This window comes from Bison bison, unplaced genomic scaffold (assembly GCF_000754665.1).
Source record: "Bison bison bison isolate TAMUID 2011002044 unplaced genomic scaffold, Bison_UMD1.0 scf7180017864314, whole genome shotgun sequence".
NCBI classification, from domain to species: Eukaryota; Metazoa; Chordata; class Mammalia; order Artiodactyla; family Bovidae; genus Bison; species Bison bison.
In genome coordinates this window covers 2,983,842-3,007,992 of record NW_011494886.1, presented here as the reverse complement: position 1 = coordinate 3,007,992, position 24,151 = coordinate 2,983,842, and the positions used below count along the sequence as shown (strand labels likewise).

The following is a 24,151-nucleotide window of genomic DNA, read 5'->3' as shown; positions in this document are numbered from 1 at the left end:
GGATTTTCCCAAGTTGTACAGAAATCTCATTATGACACTTTTCTTAGGATTTGTCCTGAAGGTTGTATTTAGACCTAACTTATACTATGCGATGCAGGAGACCCAGGTTCAATCCCTGGGTTGGGAAGACCCCCTGGAGAAGGAAATGGCAACCCACTCCAGTGTTCTTGCCTGGAGAATCCCATGGACAGAGGAGCCTAGCAGGCTACAGTCCATGGGGTCCAAGAGTTGGACAGGACTTAGTGACTAAACCACCACCACCTATACTGTGTTGCAGTAGGAGTCTTCTTGATGCTTTGATGACTAGCCATAATGTGCTTGGACCACATTACAGGCCTTTTGTTAATTAAACTTTGTAGCAGCTAGTGTTCAATGTGCTGTCCACAGGTTGCTTGAAAGCAGCTCCACTAGGTTGAGGTTTTTGGAGTCACTTCCTCTGTTGTTTTAAATAAGACTTCCTCTGTTGTTTTCTCATAATAGTTTCATTGATTTATAGTTCATATACCATACAATCTACCCATTTAAAGTATAATATTAACAGAATTTGAGATTTTTTTTTTAGTATATTCATTGAATTGTGTGACCCATAGTCAGTTTCAGAACATTTTCATTACCCTCAAAAGAAGCCCCACACTCTTTAATAATCAGATCCCATTTTCTCCCAAACCTTTCAGCCCAATCTAATCTATTAAATGAATATGTGTGTGTGTGTTTTTTTTTAATCTCTGTAGATTTGCCTATTCTGGACATTTTTTATGTAGAATCATGCAAAATGTGATCTTTTGTGTCTGATGTCTGTCACATGATTTCAAGATTCATCCATATTTGTAGTGTGTTAGCACTTCATTTTTTTTTTAACCACTGAATAATGTTCTTTTGTGTGAACAGAACACATTTTACTTATTCATTCATCAGCTGGTAGACATTTGGGTTGTTTCTACTTTTAGCACCTGCCCCTTTTAAATATTAGCCCAATTGGGAAATAGGCAAACAAATCAGACAACTAGAGATTGAAAAATCGGCTTTATCACTGATAAAGATGATTACAGCAAAAGGCAGCCCTTTCTCACCCCCTGCACTGCAGCTCTTCTCATTCCTTCTTCCCGCCTCCCTGACACACAGGGGCAGAATCTGCTCCCGTCACTTTACTTCAGTGATGAGCAGAGACTGTGCTTGGAGAACCAGCTCCTTCATCAAAACCATATACTTTCTCAAGAGAAAGAGAGGGGAGAATGGAGCCCATAGCACAAAACTTCAGAAAGGGCAGATCACTCTTGTTTTGGGAGCCATCCTAGCTAGGAAACTGGAAGGGAGATGAACAGTACCTTCTAACACCAAGACTGGCATTTTAGTTCTTACTTTGTAAATTAAAGCAAAACATATTTCTCTTTGATTACGAATTATTAAATGTTTCTTCACATCAAACATGTAAACAGTTGAACAAGTTAAATGATAGTACTTACTAATTCTAAAATAACTTGTTGTCCTGTAATTTATAGGTTTCTCCACCAAATAAAGGAAGAAAATTCTGAGTTAATAAATAAACTATGGACTGATATTCAGCAGAAAGTAGCAACACAGTCAGAAATGACAGCCTCTTCAGGAACTCCATCATCTGCTTCTCCATCAGGAGAACAAAAAGGTTTGGTTCCCCCACTCTATTATTTCTCCCAGAGTAGTAGCTTACTTTCTTACTTAAACCCAGTAATTTTTTTAAGGAATGTTACTTGGTTTTTACTGTCTTAGCCTGATTGGTAAATACTGATTGACCTGTTGATTGAAATGCTTAAAAATATTTTTATTGTTCACTTGAGATTCTTTTGGAATTGTAGCTGCTTTGAATGCTACCAATGCTGTTAAGAGAATCCATACAAGGCTTCAACCTGAAGAATCTACTGAGACTCTAGACTCAAGCTATGTTGTGGGACAGGTGCTAAACTCAAGGAAGCAAAAACAGCTGCTAAATAAAGGTTCAGTCTCTTAACTGACAAAATGGGTTATTATGACTCAGGGAACTCAAACGGGGGCTCTGTATCAACCTACAGAGGGGTGGGATGGGGAGGTTATACACATTTAAAATAAATAAATAAAATAAATTCTCTGTTTTGGAAGCATAAAAAAACAAAACAAAACAACTATGTAACTTGATATAGCTATCTTAGCTTCTTAGTACATGTCTCTCAAACTCATCCAGTCAGATCCTGCAGAGTAAGAGGTTGTTGAATGGTAGCCATTTAGTGCCTCCTTTTATTCCATGTAACTCTAGAAGGATGGTTCTCATTCATTTATTATAGATAGTATAAATCTGGTTTAAACAGTATAGATTCTTTATGAGAAAATGATGATAGCTTCTGTAAAAAATACCTTTTATAAATTGTGAGCAACAGTCAAACATTTTTGTAGTTTAATTTTTCCTGGTCTTAATGTAGAATGACTTCTGTCATTATCAGTGAAAAGAAAACCAGATTCACGTGCTCCTTCCAAACAGAAGAGTAGCACGTTATCAGCCAGCACAGCCTCCACAGACTTACCAAGTAGCAGTAACCCCAGCCTGGATGTCCTCAAACACATGATACATGAAGTGGAACATGAAATAGAAGAGTACGAGCGGTGGACAGGCCGCGAGGTCCAGGGACTCCAGAACAGCCAGGGTCTCACCGGCTTCACCCTGTCCCTCGTGAGCTCACTCTGTCGCCTGGTTCGGTACCTTAAAGAGGTAAGGTTGTTAGTCTACTCTTCTACTAGACTGATGGCAGAACTGGGTAGGTTTTTCCCCTCTGCACTTAAACGATTGCATTCTCCAAATAAAATATTTTCAATTTGAGTAGCTTTGTTTAAAATGCCTCAGCTTTGGATTATCTGTTGGCAAGGTTTTGCCTCTTAATTTTCCTCTACATCCTGATAAAGATATGCCAGATAAGTGGTGTTGATTTTAGTTTGGTAATAGGTAATAATTAAGTGATAATTAGGTCAATCTGCTATAAATAAAATTATATCTTGCACTAATAGTTAATATTACTGTTTGGCAGTTATAGATTAAACTACTAATCATGTCCTCATTCTACTGCTTTTCTCTGCTTGCTAGACCCACTTTAGTTCAGTTTGGTGAGTGGTATACTTGTGATCTGTAGACACAGATCAGGAAAATTCTTTTCTGATTCCTCCAGCTCCATTTTTCTTTCTCAAGATTGCTTTGGCTAGGGACTTCCCTCATGGTCCAGTGGTTTAGAATCTGCCTGGCAATGCAGGGGACATGAATTAGATCCCTGGTTGGGAAACTAAGATCCCACATGTCGCAGAGCAACTGAGCCTGTGTGCTGCAGCTACTGAGACTGTGCACTCTGGAGCCTGTATGCCACAGCTAGAGAGGGCACTGCAATGCAAGATCCCTGTGTTGCAATGAAGACCCTGCATGCTGCAACTAAGACCTGATGCAGCCAAATATGTTTTAAAAGAGATTGCTTTGGCTATTTGGGGACTTTTGTGTTTCTATACAGATTTTAAGATTTTTTTTGTCTTAGATTTACAAAAGAATGACATTGGTAACTTGATAGAAACTACGTTAAATCTGTAGATTACTTTGGGTAGTATAGTCATTTTGACAATACTGATTCTTCCAATCCAAGAACATGGTATATCTTTCTGTTTGTGTCATTTTCAATTTCTTTTATCAGTGACTTATGGTTTATATAGGTCTTTTGTCTCCTTAGGTAGGTTTATTCCTAGGTGTTTTCCTCTTTTTGATGTCATAGTAAATGGAATAGTTTCCTTAATTTCTTTTTTTTTATAGTAAGTGTACAGAAATGTATTAATTTTATATAACACAACTTTACAAAATGTATTGATGAGCTCTAGTAGTTTTCTACTAGCATCTTTAGGATTTTCTATGTATAGTAGTAATATTAGTCACTCAGTTGTGTCTAACTCTTTGTGACTCCATGGACTGTAGCCTGTCAGGCTCCTCTGTCCATGGAATTCTCCAGGCAAGAATACTGGAGTGGGTTGCCATTCCTTTCTCCAAGCATCTTTAGGATTTTCTGTGTATAGTATCACATAATCTGCAAATCTCACAGTTTTACTTCCTTTTATCCAATTTGGATTTTGTTTATTTCTTTTTCTTCTCTAATAACCATGGCTAGGACTTCCAAAACTATGTTGCATAAAAGTGACGAGAGTGGACATCTTTGTCTTGTTCCTGATCTTAGAGGAAATTCTTTCAGCTTTTCACTGTTAAGTATGATGTTAGCTGTGGGTTTGCATATATGGCCTTTAATATGTTGAGGTAGGATTCCCTCTGTGCTTTCTTTCTGAAGAGTTTTTATCATAAATGGATGTTGGATTTTGACAAAAGCTCTTTCTGCATCTATTGAGATGATCATGGTTTTTATTTTTCAGTTTGTTAACATGGTATCTCATGAGGATTGATTTGCAGATATTGAAAAATCCTTGCATCCCTGGGATAAATCCCACTTGCTAATGGCGTGTGATTATTTTAACATATTGTTGGATTCAGTTTGCTAGTATTTTGTGGAATATTTTTGTGTCCGTGTTCATCAGTGATATTGGCCTGTAATTTTCTTTTTTGTTGGATCTTTGTCTGGTTTTGGTATCAGGGTGATGGTGGCCTCATAGAATGAGTTTGGGAGTGTTCCTTCCTCAGCAGATTTTGAAATAATTTCAGAAATATAGGTGTTAACGCTTCTCTAATGTTTGATAGAATTCACCTGTGAAGCCATCAGGTCCTTGGCTTTTGTTTGTTGTAAGTTTTTAATTCAGATGTTGTATTTAGTGTGTCCCAGAGGTCTCTTAAACTGTCACTTCTTTTCATTCTTTTTTCATTATTCTCTTCCATGGCAGTTCTTTCCACCATTCTTCCAGCTCACTTATCTGTTCTGCCTCATTTATTCTGCAATAATTTCTTCTAGTATATTTTTTGTCTCAGTTATTATATTGTTCATCTCTGTTTATTCTTTATATCTTCTAACTCTCTGTTAAATATTTCATGTATCTTCTCAGTCATGCCTCCATTCTTTTTCTGAGATCTTAGATCATCTTTACTAACATTACTCTGAATTCTTTTTCAGGTAGATTGCCTAGCTCCATTTCACTTAGCTGTTCTTCTGGGGCTTTATCTTATTCCTTTGTCTGGAACATAATCCTGTGCTGTTTCATTTTGTTTAACTTTCCGTGTTTGTGTTCCCATGGGGTTCTTGTTTATAGTTTCTCTTCTGGTGTCTACCTCCTAGTGGATGAGGCTTTTCTCAGAGGTTTGTGCAGGTTTCTTGGTGGGAGGGACTGGTGCCTGCCGCTGGTGGGTGGAGCCGAGTCTTGTACCTCTGGTGGGCAGGGCTGTGTCAAAGTGTGTGTTTAGAGATGGCTGTAGACTCAGGAAGACTTTAAGCAGCCTGTTTGCTGATGGGTGGGGCCGTGTTCCTGCCGCATTGGTTGTTTGGCCTGAGACATCCCACCACTGGCGCCTTTGGACTGTTGGGTGAAGCTAGGTCTTGGCATCAAAGTGGGGGCATCCAGGACAGCTCACGCCAGTGAATACCCAGTACCTCCACAACCAACGTCCTTGTTTCTACGCTGAGCCACAGCCACCATCTGCCTCCCTGAGAGACCCTCCAAGACCAGCAAGTAGGTCTGGCACAGGCTCCTATGAAGTCACTGCCTTTTCCCCTGGGTCCTGGTATGCATACTTAGCCTGTACCTTCCAAAAGTGAAATTTCTGTTTTTCCCAGTTCTGTGCAGTTCCAGTGATCAAGCTCCACTGGCTTTCAAAGCCAAATACTCTGGGGGCTCCTCCTCCTGATGCCAGACTGGGGAGCCTGATGTCAGATTCTGAACTCTCCTGTGGGAGAACTTCTGTGATATAGTTATTTTCCAGTTTGTGGGCTGCCCACCCAGAGTTGATGGATTTTATTGTATCATGAATGCACCCCTCCTACAATCCTGTTGTGGCTGCTGCTTTGTCTTTGGAAGTAGAATATCTTTTTTGTCTGTAGATGGTTATTCAGCATTTAGTTGTGATTTTGGTGTTTTCATGATAGGAGGTGAGCTCAGGTCCTTCTACTTCACCATCTTGTGGAGATCTATCTAAATTTGCTTTTTACAGATTTGTTTTACTGTCAGACTTGTGACAGTCTTAACATTCTTACATCTATAGGTTAGGAATCTCTAGGAGTGTATTTTTGGCTCTCCGAACATATTACAGGCTTAGAAGCATGTACATTTTAGTTAATCACTTGTTTTATGAAGCTTAATCATTTAAACCTGTTTTTTATTTTTAATTATGTTTTAAGAAACTTAATTTTTGAACTGGTGATACATTTACCATGGTATGCAATTCAAAGATAACAAAAGACTGTATGGAGAAAAATCTAATTCCGACCCCTGACTTTCACTTAACATGTTTACTTCCTGTAGCCAACTGTCATTATCAGTCTGTCCTAGAGATGGCCTACATATATTCAAGTGGTTTGTATATGTACTTCCTTCCATTGTCTTCTACAAAAATTGTAGTTGTTTGATTCTACACATCATTCTGTTCATTGTTTTATATTAAAAGAAAGGAAGACGATAAAGCAGCACATTTTAATGAAATATAAACCTTTTAATAAAAATATTTAATTCTTATTACTGTCACATAATATATACTTTGTATTCTCTTCTTTGATAGCTTTGATTAGAAACTTTTAATTTGCAACATGTGATGCTATGGAGGGGAGTTTATTTGATTTTTTTTTTTTTCGGTAGAGTGAGCTCCAACTGCGTAAAGAAGTAGAGACAAGGCAGCGACTAGAAGAAGCATTAGGTGATCATCGAGAGCTCATTGATGCGCTGACAGCTGAAGTTCTTTTCCTTAGAGAAGAAAATACTGCTACCCAGGTATTTAGATGAGATCCCAAACTTTTCTGTGTTTAGTAGTATAAAACATCTTTACAGATGTATGAGATTCTCTTTTAGTTGCCTTTGATTTAGTTGTGCTGGTGTGATAATTTATCACTTCTTTAGTATCCTCAACAGTAACTTTTCAAGAACATTTATTATATTGGAGGTACTATAGGAGAAACTTGAATTATAAATAGTGTAGAATAAATATCTTGTCTTTAAGAAACTTATATTTACTGGGGAAGACAGAATCTACGTTTAAATAATAACGACTCATATTATAGTGGTTTATCCAATATGTGAAATGAGTGTTGTGACAGCTGCTTTTCACTTTTAAATAACAGAGGATACCCTGTGAGGAACCCTCCTACAATATATGCCATTTAAAGTTGTTTATAGTATCTTCAGTATCTTTATTCATCTTTTTGTCAAGCAGTGTGTATAATAATTACTGATACTTTTATTTATCAGCCACAAGAGACTAGGAAATCAGTAGTAGACAAGTTGTGTTTGTGTCAATGGACATTAGATATATGACATGCAATTTTTATTGATATATAGTTCACATACAGTTTCTTTAAAATTGAAGTATAATTGTTTTACAGTGTTGTGTTAGCTTCTACTGTACAGCAAGAATCAGCTATATGTTTGCATATATCCCCTCCCTCTTGAGTCTCCTTCCCACCCCCACCGTCCCACACCTCTAGGTCATCACAGAGCACCGAGCTGAGCTCCCTGTGCTATGCAGCGCTTCCCACTAGCTATCTGTTTTATGCATGGTAGTGTATTTGCTACTCTCTCAATTCATCCCACCCTCTCCTTCCCCTCCTGTGTCCACAGTCCATTCTCTACGTCTGTGTCTCTATTCCTGCCCTGCAAATATATTTTTCAGTTCAATTTTTCTAGATTCCCTATATATGCATTAATATATGATATTTGTTTTTCTTTTTCTGACTTACTTCACTCTATATGACAGACTCTAGATATAGTTCACATACCATTTAACACACCCTTTTGTAGTGTACAATTTGGTGTTTTTTTCTGTGCCGGTACCATTATCTAACTCCAGAGTATTTTCATCATCCCAGAGAGAAATTCCACACACATTATCATTCACTGTACTCCCTTCAGCCCCTGGAAACCATACATCTGCTGTATGTCTTTATAGATTTGCCTAATCTGAATATTTTATCTAAGTGGAATCATGCAGTATGTGGTCTTTGGTGTCTGGCTTCATTCACAGCACATCATGTTTTCCGGGTTCATCCGTGTTGTCCTGTGTGTCAGTACTGCATTATTCCTCTTTATTGCTCAATAATATTCTAGTATGGGCTCTACCACACTTTGATTATCCATTCATTAGCTGAAGGACATTTGAGTTGTTTCCACCTTTTGGGTATGATGAATGAATAATGCTGCTATGGATGTTCATGTACGAGTATTTGTGTGAACGTACATGCATGCTAAGTCTCTTCAGTCGTGTCCATCTCTTTACAATCCTATGGACTGTAGCCTACCCAGGCTCCTCTGCCTATGGGATTTTCCAGGCGAGAATAGTGAAGTGGGTTGCCATGCCTTCCTCCAGGGGATCTTCCCAACCCAGGGATCAAACCCATGTCTCTTACATCGCCTATATTGGCAGGTGGGTTCTTTACCACTAGTGACACCTCAGTTCAGTTCAGTTCAGTCGCTCAGTCGTGTCCGACTCTTTGTGACCCCATGAATTGCAGCACGCCAAGCCTCCCTGTCCATCACCAACTCCTGGAGCTCACCCAAACTCACACCTAGGAAGCCCCACTTGTGTGAGCACATGTTTTCAATTCTCTTAGGAAGATAGGCACTTTTAAAGTGTACTAATATGTTCAGCAAATCTTTATTGAGCACTTACTGTGTATCTGGCACTGTTCTAGGTGCAGGAAATAGAGTAGTGAATGACAAAAAAAAATCTAGGTCCTCAAGGAACTTACATTCTAAATTAACTCTGCCCCCTAAAAAGTGAAGTATATTGTTAGTTAGATGCTTATTATGTATTATAAAGAAAAAGAAAGCTAGTAAGAGGGATGGGAAGTGTCTGGGATGGGAGGGTATAAATGGGACAGGACATGTCTGTCTGAGGAGATGAGAGAGCGAGCCAACCAATAGCTAAGCGAAGAGACTCACTGCAGAGGAGCAGCAAGGGCTTAGGTCCTGAGGTGGGAGCATGGCTGTTGAGCTCAAAAGCCACCAAGGAGACCAGGGTGGCAGGAGTGGGATGTGGGAGAGGGAGCACAGGAGGAGACGGGAGCAGGGAAGTCAGATCACAGGGGCCCTGAAGGTGGGTGAGGGCTTGGACTTTTGTTGTGAATGAAATAGAAAACCACAAAAGGGATTTGGGCAGAAATGTGATCTAACTCAGTTTTAAGAGAATCAGTCTGGGCGGCTGTTTTGAAATTAGATCAGAGATCACCGCTCTGTCTCTGTTTATGGTGACCTTAGTGTCTCAGGATGGAGAAGGAAATGGCAACCCACTCCAGTACCTTTGCCGGGAAAATCCCATGGACAGAGGAGCCCGGTAGGCTACAGTCTATGGGGTCGCAAAGAGTCGGATATGACTGAGCGACTTCACTTTTCCCTTTAGTGTCTCAGGACACCCCTAGGCCAGAGAAATACCCAGCAGCTCCATATATTAAGTAGTTAGTGTCAAACAACTCAGTAAGTATTTGTGCATCAACAACTTAGATGCTATGTGAAAAAAATAATACATGAAAACTGATAGAAAAAGTCTTTTTTTATTCATGATTAATAACCACAGTTATTTAGTAATGGAATATGTATACCTATTGGGCATTGTACAGCTTCTCATAGCCTGGAATCATATTGAACACCATCACTCATATTTCCTGTTCCATAATTATTTTTATGCAGTGTTGCTTTTTTAGCATAGCAGCTACTGAAAACTCAGCCTTAGGAAGATATGGTATCATCAAAAGGAGTGTATCTTGATCTAATGTTGAATCTGTGAACACTTCGAGCTAGTAGGTCACTAGTACCTGACAGATGTTGAGCATCAGCAGTTTCCTTGAGAATTTAGAAATGTCCTGTGGTGCCCCCGTGAGTCTGTACTGGTGCTCCAGGGCGCAGGTTGGGATCAGTGAAGGACCTGACTGTAGGTGGTCAAACACAGAAGCAGAACATTACAGACAGGAGTCCAGAATAATTCGGGTGAGACATGGCAGCTTGGTTGAGGTTGTAAGTGGGATAGGTTGTGAAAAGTAACCAAATTCTGATGAAGTCAACCACTAGGATTTGCTGATGGACAGGATATGGAGTGAAGGAGAAGATGTGAAAGAAGAGGCAGAGTTTTGGCCTGAGCAGTTAGAAGAATGGAGTTGTTATTGATGAGGCGGGAATGTTTAGGAGGAGTTTCGTTTTTTGTATTTTAAGTTTGAGAAGCCTATGTGAGTTCCTCATGGAGATGCTGAGTGAGCTATTGGATATGTGATGTGGGTTTTGGGAAAAATTTGGACAGATATAAAAATGTTTATTATATATCATTCGACAGTCCTACTAATAATATTTCTGACTTCCGACCACACCTGACATTTAGCAAATGTCTGTTCATGTTGGGGCTATGTATGTCTCTTTGTATATGTACAGTTGATCCTTAAACTGCAGCAGTTTGAACTGTGCTGGCTCACTTATATGTGAAGCTTTTTCAATATGTATGTACTACAGTACTACAGTCTGCGGCTGGTTGAATCTGTGGATGCAGAACCTTGAATATGGAGGGCCAGTGGTAGTTATACATGAATTTTCCCTGCACAGAGTGTTGATGCCCCTGGAACCCTGTCTAGTTCAAGTGTCAACTGTAATATATAATACACATATACATATATATAATCTCTTAACACTATTTTATATACATTACCATACATTTTTATAATGCTTATGTTTATCAGTTTAAATACCTGAATAATATTCTGTTGAATTTCCTCCTTGGTCTTTTGAGTAGCTTAAGAGTCAGTAGGTATCATCATCAGTCAATAGGTATAAAATCTATTATAAAAGAGATTTTATAAATTGAAAGCCCTATGAAAAGTTTCGTTCTTACTGTTGTAGCAGTGTATTTATTAATTAATAATATTCCATGATGTATTTAACCATTCTTCTATCAAGAAATTTAAAAAAATGTTTATAATTATATATTTTCATGAATGCATGATTTTAGTATATGAATAAAAGTCTGAAATTCCCAGAGTATTTAAAACAATGATGTAGATATACACACCTAGGTGATTTGCTGTCTGATAAGCCAATGATATTATTTTGTTCATTTTTCTCTAGGCAAGACTTCAGCAGTACATGATCACAACAGATGAGCAGCTTATATCACTCACACATGCCATTAAGAACTGTCCTGTGATAAGTAACAAAGAAAGTCAGGCCTTAGAAAGGGGAGCCACAAGTCAGAGACATATAGATAATCCAGGTGAGAAGAATCCTACTATTCCAGATGAGCATTAAAATACTTTCAGAGAAAACAAAACTGTAAATCTGTATCTAGCTATTGTCTGTTCATGGATAGATAGTATTATCACCATTACATTTGCCATATTTATTCCAGCTAATATTTATTGGATACTTGCTCTATCCCAGGTTCTTTTACAGTGTTTTACATGTATTATCTCATTTAATTCTCATAATATAGCTCTCATTTAATTTTCAAAAGAATTCTTCACTCAGTCTTATGAGATAGTGTCATTGTTATCCCCATTTTTTAGGTGAGAAAACTAAGGCTTGGAGAGAGGGTTGGTAACTTAATAAAGTCACACAAATAGAAAGTAACACAACTAGCTTCCTAGACATGTGGGAATTTAGTGCCAGCACCTTTAATTAGGGTACCCCCGGTTTGGGAGGGGAAGAGATGGTCTTGAGAAGAAAAAAATACTGAATTTCAGAAATTCATGACCTTAGTTCATTCATGGTGATGCTTTCAAAGCCTTTCTTCACCTTGTGTGCCACCGTCATATGTCGTGGGCCGAATAGGACACTGAGCATTTTTTGTTTTTTATTTTGATGTATGTCTCTGTTTAGAAAGAGTTTTATGTATTTAGGAGTGTTTTCTTAGAAGTGGCTGACTCTAAAATTTAACTTGCATGAGATAAACTCAATGGCGAGGGCAGATCTTCAAGGGCAGTGCTTTTCTCCAAAATAGCCACTTCCTCCCAGTGCTGGCATCACAGGAGCTTGGCCCGTGAGTGACTGCTCAGTGAGGGTATGGACTAGAAAGTGAGGACTCCAGAGGCCACGTGATTTTGCCCTCTGTGGAAATGCACCTAAGTCTAAATGCCTGAAGTGTGCTCATAACTCCTTTGAGTACTAATAGCCTCTCATCTTCAGAGGACCCAGCCGTAAATGCTAGTGTCTCCATGCCATTGATGTTCAGAGGAGAAGATGTGGTTGAGTTCCCACAGGAAGATTTGCCTGTCAAACTGTCTCAGGTGCCAAACCCTCCAGAAAGTGGGAACCTGGCCAGCAGTCTTCCAGGACATATATTTGAGCCAGCAGTGTTGTTAACACCGCCCAGGCAGAAGAGCAACTCGGAATTCTCTCCTTTGCAGGACGGTAAGCAGGCTTCTTCTAAAGTTATATGGCAGTTGTTTTTCTTTGCTTCATATATGTCATACAATATGTTCATTGTTCCCTCATAAACAGAATTTGAAAAGATACTGATGACCATATATAACCTTTTAGCTGAAGGAGAGTTTTTCAGAGTGGTTTATATCATGTGCATTATACCTATGGTGAAATGTGACAGTGAATTTCATCATGTATCTGTTCCATCAGGCATTGTAAATGTCAGTTAAACTCAGATCAAAGGACCAAGTCCTCAGCAATGAAATGCAGAGTAAGGGGGTATCCCATTTGTCTGGATGGTCCAGGGGTATTGTTGTTCAGTCGCTCAGTCACATCTGACTCTTTGTAACCCCATGGACTGCAGCATGCCAGGCTTCCCTGTCCTTCACCATCTCCCAGAGCTTGCTCAAACTCATGTCCATTGAGTCAGTGATGTCATCTCGTCCTCTGTTGTCCCCTTTTCCTGCCTTCAGTCTTCCCAGCATCAGGGCCTTTTCTAATGCGTTGGCTCTTTGCATCAGGTGGCCAAAGTATTGGAATTTGAACAACATTCCTTCCAATGAATAGTCAGGATTGATTTTGTTTAGAACTGACCGATTTCCTTTAGGACTGACTGATTTCCTTGCTCTCCAGGGAACTCTCAAGAGTCTTCTGTACCTCAGTTTGAAAGCCTCAGTTCTTCAGTGCTTAGTCTTCTTTATGGTCCAGCTCTCACATTCGTACATGACTACTGGAAAAACCATAGCTTTGACTATGGGCCTTTGTTGGCCAAGTGATGTCTCTGCTTTTTAATATGCTGTCTAGGTTTGTCATAGCTTTTCTTCCAAGGAGCAAGTGTCTTTTAATTTCATGGCTAAGAAAAAAAAAAAAAGGAAAAAAAAAATAATTTCATGGCTGCAGTCACTGTTTGCAGTGATTTTGGAGCCCAAGCAAATAAAGCTTTTACCTGACTCTAAATGTTAAGTTCTTCATGTCATGATACTGGTTTCTTCTCTTACTATTCTTTCTGTTTAAATAATCTCACTTGTTCTTGTGGCTTCCAATACCTTCTATATGCCAGTGACCTCCAGTTTTAGATCTTTGCCTAGATGATCTCTTGAGTATCTGAACTATGTTTCATCTCCTTGGATGGATATATAGGCACCTTAAGCTTAGCATGTTCAAAACAATTCTTGATAATCCTCCTTCCCCTAAATCTGTTCTCCTGATGGGCTCAATCTCACCAAACAGCATCACATTTTCCCTGCATTTTCCCTCACTTCTTGCTTTCAGTGCATCACTTGCAGTTCGGTTGCCAAGACATTTCTCGGATGTGTCTACTTCTCTCCTTCTTCATAGCCAACATACCTTAGTCAAAGCTACCATCATCTTTCTTCTTGACTAATATGATTGCTTGCTGGTCTCCCTACTTCTCTTCCTGGACCTTCTAATTTCTATAGCATTTAGTAAATGTAAATTATGTAAATTGAGTTGTGGACAAACCTTCTCCAAATTTCATTGCTCTTGGATTAAATTATAAAATTTCTAACATGACTTAAAAAGCTCTGTGAGAAATGGCCCCTGCATGCTTCTCTAGTCTTATATACTGTATTCCCCGATGCTCCCTTGTTGGTATGCCACAGCCAGACTGGCCTCCTTTCTTTCCTCTTATTTTGGGGCCTTCACATATGTTGTTATCTCTGATTGTAATGTTCTTTGCTCCACTCTCTGCCACATATGTAATCATTTAAGTGTCACTTCTTGGGACTTCCCTGGGGTCCAGTGGTTACGACTCTGTGCTCCTAATGCAGGGGCTGCAGTTTTGACCCCTGATTGGGGTACTAAGATCCACATGTAGAGTAGCCAAAAAAACCTCCCAAAACACAAAGCAAAAAGGTAAATAAAAACTTTACTTCTTCAGAGATACTTCCTCATCCATCTTTAGTTTACATTATGTGTCTATACTCCCCCCAGGATTCCCAGATATGAGTTAATGTATGTGTTAAAATGTGAACTAGGTAGATGGTTTTTCACAAGGTTGTTGATAAAGCTCCAAGGATTATAAAAGACTCTGTACTTGATTATTAGGAGTAGTATTGCTGGTATATTCCCTGTTAAAATAATTGAGGCATTCAGAAACCAAATCCTTCCTTTGAAATGCTTCTCAAATGCTAACTACTAAGTGGGGGGGAGCTCATGCGATGACCATAGTGCCAACTGTGGTTCAACAGTACATGTTTATTATGTTCTAACCATATCTGCAGTATTGAGGAGGACTGTTCAAACTCGTCCTGCTCCACGAATTCCTCCGACCGTGGAAATAATTGAAAAGGAACAAAACTGGGAAAAGAAGACCTTACCTGTTGGTGCAGACATTCAGAACTCAAGTGACGAGAGTCACCTCTTCACTCAGAGGTGGAGGGCCTCTCACATGGGAGAAGACTCGCAGAGCAAAACCCAGGCTCCTTTTGTTAGCCTCTCACAGCCTCTCTGCAGTTCCCGGTCAAGCATGCAGCAATCAAGAAACCCCACACTCTCAGAAGAACCCCTGGTGCTGGGAGACGGGCAGCAGCTTAGAACAAATGAGACGTTAATACAGAGAAAGGACATCATGGCACGAATTGCGGAGTTGACCCTGCAGAATTCAGCCATCAGGGCACATCTGAATAATATTATTGGTCCAGGGGGAGAACAAGGGGACGGACTTCGGGAGTTTAACAGACAGGAGACAAGTCATGCCAGCGACACGATGGCTGTAAGTACCAATTAAGGATCGACTCCAGATGTATGGGAATTTAAGTTTATTACTGGAGCATCTAGAAATGACCCTGGATATCTTTGAGGCTGGTGCTAGAGGGCTTATGCTTTGTCATGTCCTCATCACAGAATAAGTAGAGGTTATTTATCAGTTTATGTCCCACACACATTAGAAGAGGACATAAAATTTAAATGGGGAAGTGAACGAGGAAAATAGGACAAAAGTAAAATGGGTAGAAAAGCTAAAATTAAGCTAGGAATGAAATTTTTAATATACAATGTAGAATAAATATGTTTTGAACGTTTGCCACACAACTGCATTTTAATTGAAATCATTTTTACTCTCAAAGGGGCTCATAAAAGAGAGTTGCATGTAGTTGGCCCTCAACTCATGAGTAGTTAATTTCTTAGGACACAATGCATTCTCCTATGGAAATGATGTTTTAAAGAATTATTGAAGTCAGACTTTTATGTGTATGAATTATCTGGGGATCTTGCTAACATGCAGTCTCTGATTGAGTGGGTCTGAGGTAGAACCTGTGCATTCCTAATAAGTTTCGAATGATATTGGTCTGAGGATTACGTTTTGAGGAGCAAAAGTCTACACACTGAACACATTTGAGTCAGTTCTAATGAGATGGATGAACCTAAAACCTATTGTACAGAGTGAAGTGAGTCAGAAAGAGAAAGATGAATATCATATTCTAACACATATATACAGAATCTAGAAAAATGGTTCTGAAGAATTTATTTATACGGCACAGTGGAGAAACAGACATAGAGAATAGACTTATGGACATGGGGAGAGGGGAGGAGAGGGTGAGATGTATGGAAAGAGTAACATGGAAACTTACATTACCATATGTAAAATAGATAGCCACCAGGAATTTGCTGTATGGCTCAGGAAACTCAAACAGGGGCTCTGTATCAGCCTAGAGGGGTGGGGTGGGGAGGGAGATGGGAGCGAGTTTCAAAAGGGAGAGGATATATGTATACCTGTGGCTGATTCTTGTTGAGGCTTGACAGAAAACAGCAAAAGTCTGTAAAGCAATTATCCTTCAATAAAAAGTAAGTTAATTTTTTTTAAAAAGACCAAAAAAAAAAAAAGTCTACATACTGTTGTGCTGAAATTTTGTAAGTTAAGTACACTGTGGGCTGACCTGGCAGTGTAAACCTTCATTGCCTTGCTTATGGGAAGAAAAGGGACTCTAAGTTCCAATTGTGAAACATGCCTTTATGCTGATCCCAGTGATGGGAGAGACTTCTTTTTACCTTGCCACGAAGCCAGGGTGGCACCTCTGAGTGTTCCGATGGGGACGAGGCCGTAGAAAGGAGCTGGCCAGCTTCATGGATTAAGGGATCCATAGTGATGGCTTCCATAAGGGTTTTAGCAGCAGTGGATTGAGGATTCCTATGAAGAAGGTTGGGAGAGAGTGGAGGTGAGGGCCATCTCTGTCAGCTCTGGCTCAGGAGGAATGTGAGTATCGAGTCACAGAAACAGCCATCATAAGGGACTGGCAGAAGAAGCCAAGAAGGAGATCAGGAGTGGGCTGCAGTCATCGATACACACTGTCTCAGTTCTAGTCAATGGAAACATTTCTGTTTTTGCAGAGTTTTGAAGATTATTTGAAGCAGGCAACTCTTGGTTTTAAAAAGACCACAGAATTAAAAATTGAGCTTACCCCCTTTTCCCACTGGGATAACAATCAGGCAAGAGAGGAGAATGTAGTTTTATTGTGTTCACTACTCTTTTTGATATAATCAGAATTACTGAGTGATTTTTAATTCATACTATTTTACTGTCTCTTTTTTAACTAATGAGTGTAAACTGCAAATTAGTGACTCCCATTAGGAACTGTTTTTCCCTCAAAGGGACATATTTAACGAAATGAAATACTTAAGAGTAACATATACATTTCTTTCAGGAATTTTCACATCAAACTTTCGTGATATTTCTTGAGTGGCTTCTTCTTACTCTTACCTCCCATACTCTTTTACAGTCACCAACCTTCTGAAATCAGGTATCTCAGGCCAAAAGCAGCCTGGGAGGGCTGATGTGTGGTCAGAAGGAGTGATTTGATTCCTAGAAATCTTTGCCAAATAGCTCACGGTGCATGAAGATTATGATTATAGAATCATCTGTTTCAACTACAACAGAACCTCTTGTGTATATTATGATTCAAACCCCACACCTGTCTTTAAATAGGGATTACTTAGAAGCCAATCACTGGGAGTAGTATCTTGCTTATGTGGTCTTTGTGCAGCTCAGCAAACACTAAGAAATGCAGGAAAGCTTTGCTTTGTCCCACAGTCACTCTACATGGACAGAGGGACTAGAAGGCTTATGTGGTACTGATATTAGAAGGATAAGTATCCCTCCACTTTAGCCTTTACTTTTAAATTAAGAGATCTGTAAATTCTGTTACTGTTTGCCTATTATTCAAGTTTGCATGTAGCAAGGACTGCTGCTGCTGCTGCTGCTGCTAAGTTGCTTCAGTCGTGTCCGACTCTGTGCGACCCCATAGACGGCAGCCCACCAGGCTCCTCCACCCACGGGATTTTCCAGGCAAGAGTACTGGAGTGGGTCGCCATTGCCTTCTCCGAGCAAGGACTATGAATACTAATTTGCTGGCTCTTAGAGGAAAAGTTTATTTTTACAAAAAGTAAGAATTGTTTGGATTATTTTTAACATGGAGTCTGTGTCTTTTTTTTGTTTTTTAAGACTTTTCCAGCAGTGCAACCTCTGACACCAAGTAGCATGGAGGAACGGATTGCAGAACTGAATCGACAGAGTATGGAGGCTCGTGGAAAACTCTTGCAGTTAATAGAGCAGCAGAAGCTTCTTGGCTTGAATCCTTCCTCTCCACCAGTATCACCTGTGCAGTCACCTCTCAGAGCATGGGCTGGTTAGTCACAGATTCATAATTTAAAAGCTTAGATGCATGGAAACTTTCACTTTCTTGTCTATGAGTGTATGTTTAGCTAAAAGAAGTCTCAAGCCCATGTATTTCAGGGGCTTCAATTGTATATAGAAAGAAACAGAACTCAGTGACAGAAATGGGACCAGAAGGCCAGTCTCCACTCTAGCTTCTGGAAAGCTATCCATGGTGCCTGCAGTCCATCTTTGGTGTCTGAGTTCCTAAGTTGCCCTCCATGTAAATGGGATCAATTACAGTACATGATTAATTTATGGCATATGCTGCAGCTAATTATAAACATGACCATCAAAATGATCATTTAGAATTTCATGAACAACAAATTACAAGTTATTATTCTGTGAAAGCCTTTAAAACATTTTCATTTGTAAGTTAAACTTTGTATTCATTGTTACATTTAGGAGATGTGGAATGCTAGAGGGAATTCTAAATAGAAATATAACTGAAAAATTAGTTGTCATAGTGATCACATTCTAAAAGGTACTGATGAAACAAAGTAGACCTCAAGTTGCTCTTTAGCCAAAAATTGAATTATTAAGACCCTTAAGGGGTAGAGCTGCATAAAGATTCCAGAGAGACTAATTGGGCCTGGTATACAGAGAAGGTTCTAAGTGTCAGGAAAAGACAAAGCTCTGTATCAGTAAGTGTTGTGCTCCCTGAGGTGTTCAGGCAATGCTGTTTTAAAGATTCCTACGTCCTGTGGCTGGTTGACGGAAAGGGCAATGGCACCCCACTCCAGTACTCTTGCCTGGAAAATCCCATGGACGGAGGAGCCTGGTAGGCTGCAGTCCATGGGGTCGCTAAGAGTCGGACACAACTGAGCGACTTCACTTTCACTTTTCACTTTCATGCATTGGAATAGGAAATGGCACCCCACTCCAGTGTTCTTGCCTGGAGAATCCCAGGGACGGGGGAGCCTGGTGGGCTGCTGTTTATGGGGTTGTACAGAGTCGGACACGACTGAAGCGACTTAGCGGCAGCAGCAGCAGTGGCTGGTTGAAGTAGGTTGCCTTTAAAGGACCTACCAATAAGACTTTTACTCTCAGAGTTATTTCCTTTTTGACACTTAACAGACCCAGAAAACAGAGTGATTTGGAAAGTACTAGAAAGTGGTGGATAGTGCATTTCCTTAAGGCCCTTCCTCTTTGTTTATTCTGGGCTCCTTTCACTTTACAGCCTTGTCTACTGTTCTTCACAGTCAGAAAGTCTAGAGGCAACTTCTGACTAGAATACATAAGTGAAATCGCTCAATGTCTATGAATACCAACTATGTGCCACTGTGTTCTGGGCACTGGGGATACTGCTCGAACAGGACAAGTTCCCGCCCAGCTTGACTACACCAGGGTTCCAGTTGGGGAGCAGACAATACAAATAAATAAATATATGAGACACTGTCAGTTAATGCCAAGTACAGTGAAGAAAAATAAAGCAGATCACTCTTAAGAATAATCTTGTGATAAAATGAGACATCTATTTCAGTAGTTCTTTGAGGGTAATACTTTCCTTTTTGTTGGCTCATTTAGTTTTTGACACCGCTCAGAGCAGACAAAGCTGATACAACTCTGATAAATAAGTAAATCGAGACACAAAGAGGTTGAGTGATTTGTCTGAAGTTCTAAAGCAAATTGGTAGATTTGCAGCCATGTTCTTTCCATTCCAGTGCTTGTTTGTCTAAGGTATTCTTAAGTGAAATTCTTGGTTTCACAGGAACCTCTGTGGACTATAATGATAAAGATAAAAATAAATCATTTGCCATGAAGAACCTCTTTTGTTTTCTAGGGTAACCAAGGAAAATGTTATAAAATTGAAAGAGTGTCATTACTCTTAAATCCCAGAAAGCACTAGTTTTAAGCAGTGATTCACAGGAGCATTGGCTGAGCCTTTCATGAGTAGATACTTAGTAAATATTTGTTGACTGATTATCTACTGAAATATTGAAAATGTACATAATTATAGTTGCCATTGGCCATATGAACTCTTCAGCCAACTTTCCCCTCCAAATTTAATGTCTTCAGTAATGGCAGTAATGTAATAGATTTAGAAGATGTAGTTTTACTGCATAACTCCAGAAATTTTCTTTTTCCTTTTTTTTGGAAAGCTTTAGATAAGCAGCTCTAACCAGGATCTCTTGTTCTTTAGGATAGGTCTTAATTTCTGTTTTTCACTTGAGGATCTGACATGATACCACTTGTCTGAAGATTTTGTCTCTCTAAGAACTGGCATGCTCCTGAATTGACACTAGTAACTACAATTTTTTGTCTCACAGTTTGTTTTTAAAAAAAACCTTGAAGTGTATTTGTGGGCCATTATAATAAAAATATAGACAGAACCCTCAAATTTATAATGTAAAATTTGCAGTAAGACAGAAATCAAGTTAAATTTTAATTTTCATTGTAATGAAAGGTAATGTAACTAATGTTTATTTTTATATTATAGAAGGAGGAAAGAGGACAATTGAGGTGTCTATTCCTGGAGCAGAAGCCCCAGAAAGCTCAAAATGCAGTACTGACTCTCCTACTAGTGGGCTAAATTCAAGAAGGTAGGGTTAAAATCAAAAGCATGGTTTGTGTTTCATGCTTTTTTTGAAAATAATATAATCTGACTTAGATTCAGATAGATTTACTCATGTAGAGAAAATCAAGTGATTGGGGAGGAGAATTTGGAGGGCAGGGAAAAGGAGTGAGGAAAAATCCTTCGTTAAGTGGAAAAACATTGGGTTGGTTATTGAAAACAAAAATGGGATAATGGCACATATGTGGAGCACTTTATGGGTTACAAAATCTGGAGGTAATATGTGACAGTGTGGATAAATTGAGCAGTAGTATTTTGTTCTTTACAGTAAGTGAAACCAAAGCTCATACAGCTAATTGGGTGGTTTGCTTAGATGGGACATGTGGCTGGTAAATGGGGATGTGCCTGGCTCTCTGTATCCACTCTACATGCTACCACTATACTGCTCCAAGTCTCATTACTCTTCCATGACTTCGGCCTTGTCCCCCACCACTCCACATCTGTACTTCCTCTTTTAATGTTAAAAACTTATCTGTATGGTAGTGTAATGGTCTTTATACATTTCATTCAGTCTTTCTGTAAACCTAAAAATACTCCAAAAAGGAAAATCTACTAATTAAAACAAGGCTTAGGTTGGTAAAAATGTGTTACAAATAATTTACCTCATTTGGATTTAAGTCAGCCATTCCATTTCAAGCTCTTGGCAATATTGAGAATTGTGTCTTGTATCATTTTTAAAGGTTAATAATGATAGATTACTCTCTCACTTTTTCTTTTTTTTTTCTCTCTTAAATAGATCTTCAGGGGCTGCTAGTAATTCTTGTTCTCCTTTAAATGCCACCTCAGGAAGTGGGCGCTTGACACCTCTTAATCCCAGAGCAAAGGTATATGATAAAGTGTAATTGTGAAATGTGCTTAGAGGTTAGGAGGGCAAGGTGTGTAGAGTGGAAGGTGGTTGATTTGGCAATGGTCGTGCTTAATTATTATTCCTGTTATCTTAAAGATAATATACAATGCTCAGAAGAAAAGAAATACTAATTCACCTTCATTAGAAAAAACAAGCATGCACTTCTCTTGTTTTCTAGGGTAACTGAGGAATAGAATGCAATTCAATGATTGCAACAAAGATGGACGTTATTGTTTCCTGCAGAGCATTCTAAATAGTGTGGCAAGACACACAGAGGTGTCTTGGGTGGGCTGTGGGTTTATGAGGTGCTGGTTTCCAAGGTCCTTGCTGTGGCTTTGTAGGCCTCGGGATAGCTGGAGCCCCGGCACTGGCCACTCTCCTTGTCACTCTGCCCCAGTGTGCCACAGAGAGGTTTCATGCCACATTTAGAGAGTTCCAGCACAAACGGTTAATAAATGTCTTACATATTTGTATGTATTCTGATTTATTACAGGAATATATAGAAACTAAACTTTTCTTACAATGTATCCCGATTTTTTGCAAAAGGAATGTTTCTGTGCTGGTAATACAGCAAAATATATCAGTAACTTTCCTTTGTTTGGTCACAGCAAATTGTGAGGATAACTTTAAAATCATAAACATTACGTTTGCAAATGTGAGCTAACAACTGTTTGATGGGGGACAATCATCTTTGCTCTTCTTATTACTAGCTTCAGGAATTAGACCAAATAGTGAGTGCTTCAGTAAGTGTTGAGTATTTATAGTCCAAATTAATTGATAGGCTCAGATAGCCCAGTTGCCTAGCACTGGAAGATTTGTCTGTTCTTTGCTGTTTCTTACATCCTAAAAAGAGCTTTAATGTAAACTATTTTATATAATCTGCCCTTAATTTCTGGAATTTAGTAACATTTAATTTACCAAGATCAAATAACTTTTTGTTATTTTAAAAAGTTGTATGTATGACTTGCATAAAATACTGGATTGATCCTTTTTTAAAAAATAGGCCTCCCAAACCAATAAGGAGATCTGTTGACCAGGGAATATTTGGGAGTGTCTCTGTTACAGGATAAAAATTGACAGTATTGATAATTTTTAGTACCATTCAGCGGTATAGGGTAACTTTGGTTCTTTTACTTGGTATGAGTAATTATAAATCTTGAGTGGTCTTGTGCTCCTGATTACTTTCTAAAGCCTTTTTGCATCTTTGTTCAACAGATTGAGAAACAAAATGAAGAAGGCTGGTTTGCTCTTTCTACCCACGTGTCATAAGTGAGGTCGAGTTGTAGAGTTTGTTTTCAGTAATATGTTCTTGAACTTTCCCCTTTCCCTGCTCCTGCTTTCAAGTTTCTGTGTTTTTCTTTCAGATAAAACTTAACAAAGATCTTGTGAATTAGCACTAACGGAACCAAGAAATAAAGCAATTACTTTAATTTCTGCCTTTTCAAATAGATTTCCGACAAATAGCCTTGTAAATAAAATTTGACTAGAGGAAAATTAAAATTGTGTATTCTAATAAATTCAAGGGTTTTTTCAGTATTATATTTTTATCTTTATCATCTGTATTCAGAATTTTTTGGTCTAGTATATCTTAATTGTTTTTTTTTTTTTTTCTGAAGAACTAAGTTGGTTTTCATGTAACTTACAATAAAAAGCCTCTGTGTGACTAAATTCTGGCTTTCAGAAAAATTTAACACCCCCTTTTTGGGGAAGTTGCTGTGTCTATCACTTTTTCTATCAAGTAAATGTATGGTTTTCAAAAGTAAGCATGGGAGTATTTGTTTATATTTGCTTAAGCAGGTAAGAGTGGTTTATATATTATAAAGTTCTTCAGTTCAGTTCAGTTCACTCAGTTGTGCCTGACTCAATCCCATGGTCTGTACCATACCAGGCTTCCCTGTCCACCACCAACTCGTGCAGAGCTTGCTTAAACTCATGTCCATCAAGTCAGTAATGCCGTCTCATCCTCTGTGGTCCCCTTCTCCTCCTGCCCTCAATCTTTCCTAGCATTGCGGTCTTTTCCAAAGAGTCAGCTCTTCACATCAGGTGGCCAAAGTACTGGAGCTTCAGCTTCAGCATCAGTCCTTCCAATGAACATTTTAGGATTGACTGGTTTGATCTCCTTGCAATACAAGGGACCCTCAAGAGTCTTCTCTTCACTATAAAATTCTTACATAGTCTTCAAATGTGAAAATGTCACATTAGTTATGGTAATGTATGTTAAATAAATAACAATTGAGCTTGAATATCTCAGTACAGGAACATTGATTTACGGCTTATTTAATGTTTGGGACAGAATTGAGTACAAAACGTTGCTAGCACATTTCCCCAGCCTATAATCTACTATACCTTCAGGGTAAATTTTTCTTAAGGTACCTGTTTGGGCTCACATGTTGGTTGCTATTTTAAACTTGGGTTTTGGCATGGTCTCTGCTCCTTGGCTCTATGATAGGAATTCTCAGCCTAAGTGAGGTGAGACTGGGAAGGGGAAACACATTGAAACTACTTGGGGGAACTTTCTCAGACAGCACAGGTATCACTGATTAGATTTATGTGA

The 24,151-nt window shown here is 39.0% G+C and overlaps 1 protein-coding gene across 1 annotated transcript; it reads left to right on the top strand.

The window, feature by feature from the left end:
• The first annotated feature begins 1,412 nt into the window (after positions 1-1,412).
• Positions 1,413-23,097, top strand: LOC104997837 (spindle and centriole-associated protein 1). Its single transcript, XM_010852771.1, has 11 exons — positions 1,413-1,642; positions 1,833-1,970; positions 2,451-2,716; positions 6,757-6,888; positions 11,215-11,359; positions 12,271-12,495; positions 14,751-15,241; positions 17,966-18,149; positions 20,616-20,718; positions 21,487-21,574; positions 22,813-23,097. Exons 1-11 carry the CDS (start codon positions 1,450-1,452, stop codon positions 22,864-22,866), a joined length of 2,019 nt encoding a protein of 672 aa, XP_010851073.1. The 5' UTR covers positions 1,413-1,449; the 3' UTR covers positions 22,867-23,097.
• The last annotated feature ends 1,054 nt before the right edge of the window (positions 23,098-24,151 follow it).

Excerpts from the sequence above, each read along its gene's own strand:
- LOC104997837 (XM_010852771.1), top strand. The coding sequence starts at position 1,450 with ATGATAGTACTTACTAATTCTAAAATAACTTGTTGTCCTGTAATTTAT. Across the intron at positions 1,643-1,832 it reads TCCATCAGGAGAACAAAAAG|CTGCTTTGAATGCTACCAAT; the intron begins GTTTGGTTCCCC and ends TTGGAATTGTAG. Across the intron at positions 1,971-2,450 it reads AAAACAGCTGCTAAATAAAG|TGAAAAGAAAACCAGATTCA; the intron begins GTTCAGTCTCTT and ends TGTCATTATCAG.